Here is a 15,012-nt window from a genome sequence, read left to right as displayed (position 1 = left end):
CAAAATATTTATAATAAATTTAAATTGTTATTTTATTATTGTTTAACAGTGCAATTAAAATTGCAATTAATCAAGACTCTTTAACCAAAAACAAATTAACTAGATTTTTTAATCACTTGAGTTAACTGCAATTAATTGACCACCATATGCAAAACTATTTGTATACAAGATAAAGTTTTATAGGCTATGAGTCATGATGACTATTGGTGGGTTAATATTTCTGAAAGAAAATAAGCACAGTTTGCGATTTTGAGTACTAAAAGTACTGTATCTCCAAATTGGGGGGAAAATTCCCATGGAGTTTGGAGCAGGAAGTGGTGCAATTTGAGTTAAATTTTGATAGTAATTTCATTTCTTTAGCTATCAGTCTCATCTTGTATAATTTTATGGCAGTAATGGTTTCACACAGAAAACAGTTTGCATTGACTTGTCAAATTGACAATCATAAATAGCATGATTAAATTCCAGATTTCAGATATGAGTAATATATATGTGTCTTCAGATCTGAATTGACATATTTGAATCGTCTCTAATTCAGAAATATGTATTCTTCTGTCCTAAAAAGTTTGTCATTTCAGATAGATAATTTCAGATAGATAGATAGATAATAGATAATGACTTAAACCATCTAATTTCTCTGTCTCTCAAAAAGCGTTGATGCTTTGATTTAGTCATGTAAATCCATATTTAGTCACCTAAATAAGAGTGGCCTGATTTTCAAAAGAGTTGTACCTCTTATAGCCCTCCCTGAAGATAGCACTCTCTGAAACCAGGCTACTTTTGTTTAGATGCCTAAATGTGGAATTAGGTGCCTAAATTGAGGTACCTAAATTTGAAAACATCGGTATAATCTGTACAGCACTGATTTGTTGATTAAGTCAGTTTCTTTATTTGTTTACTGTAGCATGAAAAAATGTATTATGAACATAGTTTATAATTCTGTTTACTTTTCTCATACAGGTGCACATATTCAATTTATGAATTTCTCTACTGAAGCTAATCATGACTTTCTTGAAATTCAGAATGGGCCTTATCACACCAATTCTATGATAGGCCAGTTTAGCGGAACAGAACTCCCACAATCTTTGCTAAGTACAACTCACGAAACACTCATCCATTTTTATAGTGATCACTCAGAGAATCGACAAGGATTTAAGCTTGCATACCAAGGTAAGTAATAATTAAACCAATGAACCATATAGAGAATAAGAGGCATGCTAACTTACTTATTATGGAATGACCTCAAAATATTTTTCTTTTGTTTTTTTAAAAATAATTATGATAATGTATAGCTGTTATAGAGTGTTTTTCATGCATAGACCTCAAATTACTTTACAAAGGAAGTTATGAATCAGTATCCCCGCTTTACAGATGGGGAAACTGAGGAAGGAGTGAAGTGACTTGTCCAAAGTTACTGATAGAGCTTACAATAGAACCCAGGTCTCTCGAGTCCCATCTAGTGGTTTATCTACTGGATTATGTTGCTTCCTTTTATTGCTCTGCTGGCCAAATTTAGAAGTTCTCATTATTAGGTTTGTACTCATTTCAATAGGAGTTTTACCTGAATAAGACTAGTCAAAACTGAATAAGAACTTCCGGATTTAGTCATAATTGTTTAGAAAGTATGTGTGTATATATTATAAAATAGAAATATGTATAACATGTTGAATTTTGCAATCTAAACTCTTGTGAAAAGAAACAGAAACTCAAAATGCCAAGAAATGCAACTAAAACAAATACATTCAGATTTGTATAAGTACATCCAAGACCCTACAAAGATTTATACATGTGCTTAACTTTAAGTATTGTGAGTAGTCCTACTGACTTCGGTGCACCTCTTCAAAGTGCAAACAATAAAGTATATGCATAAATCTTTGCTGGATCAAGGCCTAGACTTTGTATAATGTTTAAGTTAATGAAATAGAGCATATGAACTGTTTAATGTTTCATCTATCTTCCTTTATGTTTGTTTCTTCTCATCTCTAAGGGTTTTTTTGATTAATATAAATAACATTACTAATTAGTGCACATATCTATAACTTTAATGTGATACTGGGAGCCTTAATCACTATTGTAGGGCCAAGAGCAGAACAATGAGAGAGAACGGCTGACTGTAGGCTTGTGTTTGAACAGAAAGCACCCTCTGGTTAGGATTTATGGTGGGAGTTCTGGTTTAATTGAAATCTGATACTAGTTTTAAAAAGGTCTCTTATTGTTATGCAGGTGGCCTGGCCTAGTAGTCAGAGCAGGAGTCAGGTCTAGTGGGAGGAGCATGTGTCCAGGCTGGGGGATGAAACCAAGGGATAGGACCTGAGTCAACTGTCAATTACTAGAGCCAGGGGTCAAGCCAGAGTCAGAACCAGGAATCAAAGCTGAGGGCCAGAGCTGAGGTCAGATACCAAATGCCAGAAACAAGGGTCAAGCCAGAATCAGGGTCAGAAGTTGGAGGCTGGGGTCAGAGCCAGGACTGGTAACTGATGGTCAAAAGGAAGGCAAATGGGCAGGAACTGGAGGAGATGGAAGGGTCAAGCACTGAGCAGGATCATCATGGGAACAGGAGTGAAGGCAGGAGTGAAGCAGAAGCCAGGAGTGGAGCAGGGTTCAGGAACGGGGTTGGGTGCAGGAGGCAGGCACAAGCAGAGTCCAGTGCAGCCACAACAGGAAATCACCATTTTGCTCAGACAAACTCCTTGTGCCTCCTTTTGACATAAGTAGTGTGGTTGAACCAATCAGTGGAGCTGTGTGATCCTTGGAAAAGGGCTCCCGTGGATGGTACCTTGGTTGAAGCTATAGTCCTATCAGTTTCTTGGCCCACCAGGTTTTAGCAGAACTTGGGTAGAGACCAGGATGCAGCAGTTATCTGGGGGCTCCCAGGTCTGGTTTCAAGACACACAACATCACACTCATGTTCTTTCCAGGCAATTTTAGAAGCAGTAAACTAAAAAATTCTATAACATAAACACAGTACAAGCCCTTACAGGATAGCTCCTGAATTTTCTCCAAAGCTCTCTGTCCTAGCTTCTGGCTAGAGTAATCCCAGTGTCTCTCTCCCTACAGATTGTAACACATTTTCCTTTAACTGTATTAAGTCCAAATAAGCTCAGTTATACTTCAGACCTCAAACTTCAAGCCATTATCTGGCTCTTTGATACCTTCTGCTAGACACACCATTGTGACTAGAATGTCAAGTTTTTGGCATCCCCTCCAAAGGAGCAAATAAACTAACTTGTTTTATGATTTTTTTCTCTGTGGTGTCTTTGGGGAGGTAGGGCACGTGGTCTTGGTTTGGTTTGGGGTTTCTTGTAGTGTTGATGTGGCTTTCTCTCTTTCATGTCCCTAATGGAAAAAGTGGGGTTTTTTTTGTCTTTGTTGGCATTTAAACAAACCATCATCTGCCTACCCTGTTGCTCCTGTTTAGAGTTCTGGCAGAATACAAGGAAGACTGTTAGTGAGATTTCTTAACAAACATTGTAATATTGTAATACTGCACAACATATTGCCAGTTGTATCTGTTAAAGTTGACTCTCAAAATTCCACATACCATATAATTCACACAACAAAATTGCTGGGTCATTTTATCAACTGCATTGTGATTTATTAGTAGGGTGCTGCAGTGAGAGCTCATATCTACTAAAAGTTCTGGGTTTTTTTGAATTGGGAATGGTAATTAATAAAGAGGACAGATCACTGATTCAGAGAGATCTAGGTTGCTTGGTAAACTGGGTGCAAGCAAACAGTATGTGTTTTAATAGTGCTAAATGCAAATGTGTACATCCAGGAGCAAAGACTGTACATTTTGCTTACAGTGTTGGGAACTCCATCCTGTAGGTGAAAAATATTTGGGGTCATCATGGGTAATCAGCTGAACAAGAGTTCCCAGGAAGATGCTGTGGCCAAAAAGAGCTATTGTGATCCTAGGATGCATAAATAGGAGAATCTCAAATAAGAGTAGAGAAGATATTTTTCTTCTCTATTTTGCACTGGTGCTAACACTGATGGAGTACTGTGTCCAGTTCTGGTGCCCACAATTCAAAGAGGATGTTGATCAATTGAAGAGGGTTCAGAGAATAGCCACAAAAATGTTTCAAGGATGAGAAAGCATGCCTTATAGTGATAGACTCAATCGATTTAGCTTAACGAAGAGAAGGTTCATGGATGACTTGATTACAGTCTATAAGTACCTGCATGGGGAACAACTTTTAAAAATGGACCTCTTCAATGTAGCAGAGAAAGGTATAACACAATCCAATGGCTGGAACTTGAAGATAGCAAAATTCTGACAGGAAATGAGGTGTACATTTTTAATGGTGAAACAATTTACCAAGGGTTGTAGTGTATTCTCAATCACTGACAATTTTAAAATCAAGGTTGGATGTTTTTCTAAAAGATGTGCTCTAGGAATTATTTTGTGCAAGTTCTATGGACTGTGCTATACAAGAGGTCAGTTCATCACAATGGTTCCTTCTGGTCTTGGAAGCTATGAATCTATGATTCTGTGATGTAAAGTAGAATCATACCTGACACAAGAAATTGTGAGTGCAACTCCTGTTTTGACTCTCCTTAACTACTGGAGAGAGTAGAAGAGAGTTAGTCCTAAAATTAATTAAGAAACATATTAGAAAACATTAAAAATCTGACAAGGTATAGGTCCTATAAGAAGGATTTTTTAAAGCAGGCAAGACAGGAGCAAGATAATTCCTAGTGATTATATGTTCTTTGTGAAGATGAAATCAGTGGTCTGTCAAAGGAAATCTTGCTTCTATTCACTAGAGACTTTTTGAAATAACACTTTGTAAATGACTACATGAAGAATCTAGAAAAAAAATTAGATGATCCACTGAAGTAGTAATAATTCAGTAAAAATTGGCTTACTGTAGCATTAAGGCTAATAGATTAAACTAGAGAATTGAGGCTCAGGAACGAAATTTAGTTAAATTAGCTGGGATTTGGATACTTAAATGTAACAACTAAAAAGTAAAATTTGGAATTATTTTCTTCTCAAAATGTACAGCTATTTTTAAACGTGAACTTATATATTTCCACTGATATGAAAAAAAGAAGGAAACCACAGCAACTTTCCTAACAAAGGCTATTTATTTAGATACCCTGCCATTCAACCATTCTTACTGTTATAAATAGCATGTAAAATATGGAGTGACTAATTCCTGAAAAAAGAACAGGAGTACTTGTGGCACCTTAGAGACTAACAAATTTATTTGAGCATAAGCTTTTGTGGGCTACAGCCCATTTCACCGGAGGCATGCAGTGGAAAATACAGTAGGACAATTTTATATATACAGAGAACATGAAACAATGGGTGTTACCATACACACTGTAATGTGAGTGATCAGTTAAGGTGAGCAATTACCAGCAGGAGAGAAAAAAAATCTTTTGTAGTGATAATCAAGATGGGTCATTTCCAGCAATTGACAAGAACATGTGAGAAACAGTAGGGGGGGGGAAATAAACATGGGGAAATAGTTTTACTTTGTGTAATGACACATCCACTGAATACTATACTTGTGAAACATGGTATATTGGCCTGTCAAAAATTCTCTGGTCAATTGCTAATTCAGACAGGAAAACAAGACAATGTAGTCAGTGAGGAACTGACAGAACAAAAATTGAATTGGCTTCTAAAGTATTTGTAATTTATTTACAATAAAGTCAGAAAAGGACAACCATAGTTACTCTTGAAAATGTTCTGTGAATACAATTTTTAATATTAAAAAAAATCTTTCTGATGTGTGAAAGCTATTTGTGCTGTGAAACATTGTTTCCTGTGGGTTTCAAGTGATATAAAGAAAGGTTTAATTGGCTGACTTTGTGAGGCCCTTACACTCAACTTGATGATATTTCTTTTATAGCTGTTCGGATGTAACAGGGAGTCAGTCACAAAATTTCAGGGAATGTTCAAAGCATCAGTAGGAAAACCCTACGGATGTGGCTGAAAATGGGGAAAACTGGAGGGGAGAAATGGGTGACGTTCTGAGCCCCTGGCATCTGGGTAGCATTTCTGTAATTTACTAGTGATCAGAAAACTAGTTGATGGCAGACAATAACACACTCCAGCATAACAATACTCCTTTTTTTAGCTCTTCCCAGCCTCTAAGTAGAATTTAAAAATATTGGACATACTATTTCCTTAGAAGTTTTTAATGTCAGGCTTGACAAAGCCCTTCCTGGGATGATTTAGTTGGGGATTGGTCCTGCTTTGAGCAGAAGGTTGGACTAGGTAACCTCCTGAGGTCCCTTCCAACCCTGATATTCTATGATTCTATTCTATGATTCTATGAAAGAGAAAGAAAAGAAAGGAGAGTAGAAATGGTGAGTGGAATGGGAATGAGGAAGGGGGAATGCACACACAGCTCCTGGCATGGGAGGGAGAATGGGGTTCTTGTTATAGAGGAGACTGGTCGGGGAGTGGTCACACAGAGCTTCTAGCTTTGAGGGAAGGAAGGGGTCACACAGAATCTTTTGTAGGTTAAGAATGGGTGACCCTATTATGGGGTAGAAGTTGAGACAGGGGAGGGAAAGTGAGCATAAAGGGGCATGGAGGAGCTCACAGAGGCCCTGGCATGGAAAGAGAATAGGGAACCCAAGCTTGAGATATGGAGGGCATACAGAGCTCCTGGCATGCAGGGGGAGAAACCTAGGCAACCTTAACTATTGCTATCAGTTCTGCTCATAATTAAAGAGAATTTCCTGAACCTTAGACAGACACAGGAGTAAAATTTAAATGAACAAACACAAGGTATATGTGACACATATGACACAGTTGAGATTTTTTTTAATTCCATTTCACCAATTCACAGAATTATCTTTCCATGAACTGTAGGAAAAATGAGTTGTTAGTGGTGTATGATACAGATAATATCAATAGAATTATATATATTGTCTCTAGATAGATCTCTAGCTTAACATTTTTGTCAACAGAGTGATAATAATTATTAATAATAATAAATAAAATCCCTTAAATATTCAGACTGTCATGGAAAAGGAGATATTTCAACTATGTTGTGTTTTACAGATGATAAAATACAGATAGTCACTATCTGAATGTGATAAAAAAAATTAGGACCTATAATTACAGCCACACTTTTTGTTTAAGCTGCAAAATTTAATTGTGTATTATATTATCTCAAAATGGAATGATCAACTAATAAATGCCAAGAATAAATAGTAACGTTAGCCTTTTCAGAACTCTGTTTGAAAATAACTTGGTGTACTTACGATTGTATTTTCATCAGCTATGTTCCTAAAACAGCAGTGCAACATAGAGGTCGTTAAGGAGAAATAACATTTTATGTGTATTAATATAAACATATGATTTTAAAAAATATAGTTGGGGGAATCAAATAACAGGAACAAACAAACAAAATACTAGGAACTCATCCACCTAGAAATATACAACCCATCAGGAAAGGTATTTCCAGTAGAGATAAGGAGATGTTAGTACTGTTATACAAGGAACTGGTGAGACCTCATCTGGAATATTGTGTGCATTTCTCGTCTCCCATGTTTCAGAAGGATGAATTCAAACTGGAACAAGTACAGAGAAGTGCTACTAGGATGATCCGAGGAATGGAAAACCTGTCTTAGGAAAGGAGACTCAAAGAGCTTGGCTTGTTTAGCCTAACCAAAAGAAGGCTGAGAGGAGATATGATTGCTATCTATAAATATATCAGAGGGATAAATACCATGGAGGCAGAAGAATTATTTAAGCTCAGTACCAATGTGGACACAAGAACAAATGGATATAAACTGGCCATCAGGAAGTTTAGCCTTGAAATTAGACAAAGACAAAGAGGAGTGAAGTTCTGGAACAGCCTTCCAAGGGAAGCAGTGGGGGCAAAAGACATATCTGGCTTCAAGATTAAGCTTGATAAATTTATGGAGGGGATGATATGATGGGATAGACTAATTTTGGCAATTAATTGATCTTCAACTATTAACGGTAGATATACTCAATGGCCTGTGAGGGGATGTTAGATGGGATGGGATCTGAGTTACAACAGAGAATTCTTTCCTGGGTGTCTGGCTTGTGAGTCTTGCCCACATGCTCAGGGTTTAGCTGATATCCATATTTGAGGTCAGGAGGAGTTTTCCTCCAGGGCAAATTGGCAAAGGCCGTAGGGTTTTTTCGCCTTCTTCTGCAGCACAGGACACGGGTCACTTGCTGGAGGATCCTCTGCACTTTGAAGTCTTTAAACCACAATTTGAGGACTTCAATAGCTCAGACATAGGTTAGGGGTTTGTTACAGGAGTGGGTGAGTGAGATTCTGTGGCCTGCGTTGTGCAGGATGTCAGACTAGACAATCATAATGGTCCATTCTGACCTTAAAGTCTATAATTCTATGATTAACACAACAGTTCTCATTCAGGCAAATATGTGAGGCAAGATGGGGGGGCAGATAGAGATGGATGTAATCAGACAGTTTCTATACCAAACATACTATGTAAAGCTTTTAATGCATAGCAAATATTGTATCTTTTTTTTTTTAAGAAACAGCATACAGAAATAACACCAGTAACAATCACCGTGCCCCCCCACCTTGCTTCTGTTTGGAGGGAGTAATGCCTATGCATGGTATCTCTCAGGGATGAGTGGCCTATGCATGGTACCTCTCAGGGATGAGTGGCCCTTTAAGAATGGATCATCCCCTTTTCTATGACTCTTTATCATGATCTTTGGAGTGGAAATGGGGATAGCGCTTTCCCAAATCTCAACAGCCCTTCGTCTTGGAAGAGGGAGCAATTCTTCTCTCCCATACAGGATCTCACAGGATGTCCTTTTAAAGTCAGAGTCCTTCCCAGTCAGCTGTCCTGAAGTGTCCTGTGGATCAGGGACTGAGGGTGTCCTGCATCCTGGACACTTATTAAGAGAGCGGGGGTCCTGACTGCCTGCTGGACATTAACCAAATAATAAGGCCTACTCCAGGGTTAAATACTTGTTAAGAAAAAAATATATTAATATTGATTATCTGATTCTTTAGGAAAACAAATTCAAACTATTTCATACAGTTTGGAAGGTGAAATTAAAGGCAAGAAACCTGACTGTTTCTGATGCAAGGGTTTACAGCGTGTTTTGCAAAAGTCTTTTGTGAGGACGGCACATGTGTGGTCTGGTTGTCACATAGGAGATATGAGGGGGTTGATCATGCTTAGTATAGATGGAATCCTCCGAGAATTTAGATGCCAGTCTATAACAAACTTCTACTGAACATGTGAAAGCTAAGATTTTTCAGGAGCTTATACTGTGACCAAATGTGGGTGAACTTTTATACGGCCAGTACAATGCACATGCCTAACATCAGAGCAATTCCTCTGCCAAATTTCAAGTCCCTGCTGTAACGCATAGGGATATTGCAACTTTTCAGCGTAATGCTTATAATATTTTTTTAATATGAGCAAAAAAATTATTTTTCCTTAACTTCATTCTTGGAAATGGCTGAACTATTTATACCAAAAAAAAAAAAAAAAAGGCTTGAGGAACACACTTGGCATGGAAGCTTTCATACTGAATGTTTAAAGTTTGGCAACCTTATAAGCAACTGAAAAAAGCCATCCTATAACGGAAAGTGTTAGGCCACTTTAATAATAGGTGATGTCCCCAGCTCCATTGTGTGAATGGTTTTCACCTAAAGACCCTGTAATACTGATTTATAAGTCAAGAATTGGATTGCTGAGCACCAATATGTGATTTATAAATTATATGCCTAATTAATAAATCATGAAACTGTCTATGAATTATGTGGCTCATTTTTCTCAAACTAGTGACTTTTAAGTTAAATTGTAGATCTGATTTATAAACCATGTCATTGATTTATAAGTCTTTACAGAGGTCAAAAACGTTATTGGTTGATATGGCTGCCCTAATATAGTATCACCGGCAGAAAGTTATATAAATTAAAAATATGACCTTTCTGACAGAATGAAATGAAATTGATATACCCTTACAAAAAGGACAAGAAAGACAGGCAAATGAAGAGTCTATGACAATAAAGGCATTTACCAACTAATTGGAATGTCCGTGAGAATATGTACTGTATATTAAAGAGGTGGCTGCAAGGGGCAATTAGCATATTTATTTAAACTGAGGAATTTCAGATACTCCTAACTCACAAATGTACTCTTGATTACATTTGGCCATGCAATAAAAGCACTTGGGGTAAGAGCAAAGTGTCCTCCCTCTCCCTGAATGAAAGAAAGTGCCATTTCTAACTACAGAAATGCAAAAAGGGAGAGGGGGAAGATTGGTGAGGAGAGATTTATGAATTTAGATGCCTTTTCATAATACAATTTAAGAAGAGTTTGTTTTTTAAAGTATTCAAGCAAAACCCCACTACCGTAGTATTAAGGATTCTGAGATCTGAATAGTTGCTGGAGGGTAAGCCACAATCTAGAGGTGGAGAAGAGAGTGTCAGGGATCTAAAGAGAGACAAGGTGGGAGAGGTAATTTCTTTTATTGGGCCAACTTCTGTTAGTGAGAGAGACAAGCTTTTGAGTTTACACAGAACTTTTTTTAGGTCTGGGAAAGTCCATTTGTACGGTATAAAGAAGCCAAAGATGGGGTGGGGATCTCATCTTGTTACTCCTGGGGATCAAAAGTGCTGCAGGAGACGGCCACAAAAGATGTACCTAATGTATGCTCCCTCTTTCTCAAACACACTCACCTACATACATAATATTGTTTGACCACACTGAAAATGATGGGCTCTATCTAGCAGAAAATAACAATGGGCATTCTAATTTCCAGAAACCATGAAAGATTCAAAATTGCTCAAATCTCCCTTCATCTCTGGAAAGATTTGCAGAGGTGTCTTAAAGGAAAAGAACTGATGGGAATGTATTGTCTTACTTTGCTGTTACACAGCTCATGATCCAACACTCACTTAAGAACCTCAGTCTAGATTCTCAAAAAGAAAAGGCGTACTTGTGGCATCTTAGAGACTAACAAATTTATTTGAGTATAAGCTTTCATGAGCTACAGCTCACTTCATTGGATGCATTCAGTATTTTCCACTGACTGCATTCGATGAAGTGAGTTGTAGCTCACGAAAGCTTATGCTCAAATAAATTTATTAGTCTCTAAGGTGCCACAAGTACTCCTTTTCTTTTTGCGAATACAGACTAACATGGCTGCTACTCTGAAATCTAGATTCTGTGCTGGGCCTCACTATACTCCCCAGAGACATTGCAAAAGGGAAATAATGTCTTCCTGTGTTTTAGCTACTAAACTGGGAAGCAGGAGAGCTGGGTTCTATTCCTAACTGTCCATAGCCTTCCCGTGTGATGTTGGGCAAGACTTAAACACATGCTTAAATCACTTTCTTGATTAGTTGGTGTCAGTATTAACTACAGTAAGTTAAACATGTATATGTCTTCAAGTCCTCCAAAGAATGACTAGCTTTGGGGGGGAAAAACATTCAAGAATGGGTACTTCACCTTTATTATTGTATTTTTAACAGTTTAAGCTTTATGGCAAGTGTTAATGTAAAATATGCTTGGATAATCACCCTTTGAGCTTATATTTTGACAGCTGTATTATCTAATTGTAAATTCGATGTTTTGTGAAAGGGGAGGGCATTCTGAATCTCTGTAATCAAAGACAGGAAGGTATTATTACCTTATCCAGAATACATAGATGTTGTGGGTCTGACTGATCCTATGTTCCATTTTAGCAAAATTGTTATCCTTTTCCCCACATTGAACTATTTCTTAACTTACAAATATGGTGAAGAAACACCATCTATAATATAAAAAATGTTATTTGAAATATATCTTTGTATCGCAATTTATGAAACCTGTCTCTGCATATATTAACTACATTAGATTTTTAAATTTGTTTAATTGGCTAATGTTGTTATAGTGCTTTGAAGATATAAACCCCATATTAAATATTAGATATCATTAATGATATTTTTTATAAAGAGGTATATCTAAAAGGAGCTTCTCTACTGGTGCTCTTGGTATATTCATTATTTATTCTTTTCTAAAAGATTTTACCATTATATGGAATCAAAGAAACATGGAATTGTACGACTGGAAGGGAACTCAAGAGGTCTTCAAGTCCTGCCCCTTGCACTAAGGACAGGACTTAGTATTATCTAGACCATCCCTGACAGGTGTTTGTCTAACTTGCTGTTAAAAATCTCCAATGATGGAGATTTCACAACTTCCCTAGACAATTTATTCCACAGCTTAATTACATTAACAGTTAGGAAGTTTTTCCCAATGTCCAACCTCAACTCCATTGCTGCAATTTAAGCTCATTGCTTCTTGCCCTATTCGCAGAGGTTAACGAGAAATATTTTCCCCCTCCTTCTTGTAAAAACTTTTCTGTTCTTGAAAACTGTTATCATGTCCTCCTTCAGTCTTCTTTTCTTCAGACTAAACAAACTCAGTTTTTTTCAACCTTCCCTCAAAGGTCACATTTTTAGACCTTTAATTTATTTTGTTGTTCTTCTCTGAACTTTCTCCAATTTGTCCACATCTTTCCTGAAATGTGGCTCCCAAAAGTGGACACAATACTCCAGTTGAGGCCTAATCAGAGTGGAGTAGAGCAGAAGAATTACTTCTTGTGTCTTGCTTACAACACTCTTGCTAATGCATCCCAGAATGCTGTTTGCTTTTCTTTTGCAACAGTGTTACACCATTCACTCATATTTAGCTTTTGATCCACTATAACCCCCAGATCCCTTTCTGCAGTAGTCCTTTCTAGGCAGTCATTTCCCATTTAGTATGTCTGCAACTAATTGTTCTTTCCTAAGTGGAGAAAGTTGTATTTGTCTTTATTGAATTTCCTCCTATTTACTTCAGATCATTTCTCCAGATCATTTTGAACTTTAATCCTACCCTCCAAAGTACATCCACAAACTTTATAAGTGTACTTTCTCTGTCATTATCTAAATCATTAATGAAGATATTATACAGAAAGGGACTCAGAACTGATTGTTGCGGGACCCCACTTATTATGCCCTTCCATCATGACTTTGAACCAGTGATAACTACTATCTAGGAATGGTTTTCCAACCAGTTATGTACCCACCCTACAGGAGCTCCATCTAGGTTGTATTTCCCTACTTTGTTTATGAGAAGGTTATGTGATGTTATGTGATGTGATGTTATGTTATCAAAAGTGTTATTAAAGTGAAGAAATACCACATCTACTGCTTTCCCCCACTACCAGCTCCAAGGCTTTTTACCCTGTTAAAGAAAGCTATTAGATGCCTGAGTTAAGATGACTGGTCTGTAATTCCCCAGGTTGTCCTTATTCCCCTTCTTGTACATTGGCACTATATTTGCCCTTTTCCAGTCCTCTGGAATCTCTCCCGTCTTCCATGACTCTTTGAAGATCATCACTAATGGCTCAGATCTCTCCTCAGACAGCTCTTTCAGTATTCTAGGATGTATTTCCTCGGGCCCTGGTGACTTACATAGTTTGATAAATTAAAAACAATATCTCTTTTGCTTTCTGGAATGTGCAAATCTCACAACATTTTTGATGAACATGTGACTATAATGATTACAATGTAGATAATTACATTATAGTGTAAACAATTGTTACCATTACGTGTTTGCTGCTCTAATAGGTGCAGTCACTATAAAACATAATTGGTGCAGCTAACATGAAAAAGTTGCCACTCAAACAAATATAAACCACCACAGTATTATATTCAGTTTATTTAACAATCAGTAATTTTTCAAAGTCTGAAATTTCTTACTAGTACAATACCAGTGTAATGTTTTTCATTGCCATATAAGGTCTCTGGATGCAAGTGCATGATCCGACATAAAGTATTGCACAAAATCTGAGTTGTATTGGTAACTGTGCTGCAATTACAACATCTCTTATTGGATGATATAGAGAGCGTTATAGGAATCTGCAAATTTGTGTCAAATTACATGCTGTGAAAGCCTCCATCAGGAGTGTTAACATACTCCATCGTTTAAAAAAAAAGGCACTTCAAAATATGGAAGTCTTGCTGTGAGTGAGGTACTGTATAGTTGGGCATCCAGAAAATGTCATTGGCAATCCAGAGTGTTGTTACTTTTTTCCCCAATCAAACATTTGTGTTTCCCACAAGAGAAAAAGTTAAAAACTGCTTGTCCTGATTATCTAAGAGCCCCCTTTATAAATGACAGTAGTTACTTCTGTTACTATAACAGTGGGAGTTAAGTGTTGAACTGAAAACATGTTCAGACAGAATATTATGGACCTTGTGTTATGTTCACACTTTGTAGTATTATAGTTGGCCAGATTTTCATTTGATACTTGCTTTAAATTGATACTTTAAACCTCAAGCTACGTTGAATTGATGAAGCTCTGTTGTGGAGCTATATTTATTTAAACCAGTGAAAAATCTGGGTCATTAGGCCTTATTAGACAGTTTGGCCTAGATCCTCAAGGGTATTTAGGCTCATAACTAGGGTTGCCAGGCGTCTGGTGTTTGACCCTGGCGGCTATGGTCAGTGCCGCTAATTGGGCCATTAAAGGACTAGTTGGAGGTGCAGCAAGGCTAAAGCAGGATCCTGGCTGCCCTGGCTCCATGCAGCACCCGGAAGTGGCCGGCATGGCTCTGTGGCTCCTAGGTGCAGGGGCAATTAGTGAAGTTTGGTGCGCTGCCGAGTGCTGACTCCGCAGCTCCCATTGGCCAGGAACCGCAGCCAATGGGACCTGAAAGGGTGGTGCCTGGCTGCCCCTGCGCCAAGGAGCCGGACATCCCAGCCACTTCCAGGGGCAACGTGGAGCCAGGGCAGGCAGGGTGCCTGCCTTAGACCTACTGTGCCACCGAGTGGGAGCGGCCTGAGGTAAGCACCACCTGGCTGGAGCCTGCACCCCAAATCCCCTCCTGGCACCACAGCCCTGAGCCCCCTCCCAGAGCCCACACCCTTTCCTGCACCCCAATCCCAGCCCTGAGTCCCTTCCTGCATCCAAAATCTCTCCTGGAGCCTGCATCCTGCACCCCTCTTGCACCCCAACCCCAGCCCTGAGTCCCCTCCCACACA

At 38.1% G+C, this 15,012-nt stretch overlaps 1 protein-coding gene across 1 annotated transcript in view; it reads left to right on the top strand.

The window, feature by feature from the left end:
• Positions 1-15,012, top strand: part of CSMD1 (CUB and Sushi multiple domains 1) — a 2,060,919-nt gene that overhangs the window by 1,813,049 nt on the left and 232,858 nt on the right. The window contains 1 exon segment of the mRNA XM_038396611.2: positions 961-1,170. Within this exon segment, the coding sequence (XP_038252539.2) occupies positions 961-1,170 (210 nt within the window).

The sequence above is a fragment of the Dermochelys coriacea genome, chromosome 3 (assembly GCF_009764565.3).
Source record: "Dermochelys coriacea isolate rDerCor1 chromosome 3, rDerCor1.pri.v4, whole genome shotgun sequence".
NCBI lineage: Eukaryota > Metazoa > Chordata > Testudines > Dermochelyidae > Dermochelys > Dermochelys coriacea.
Note: the sequence above shows the minus strand (reverse complement) of the source record. Positions and strands in the feature narration are given on the sequence as shown.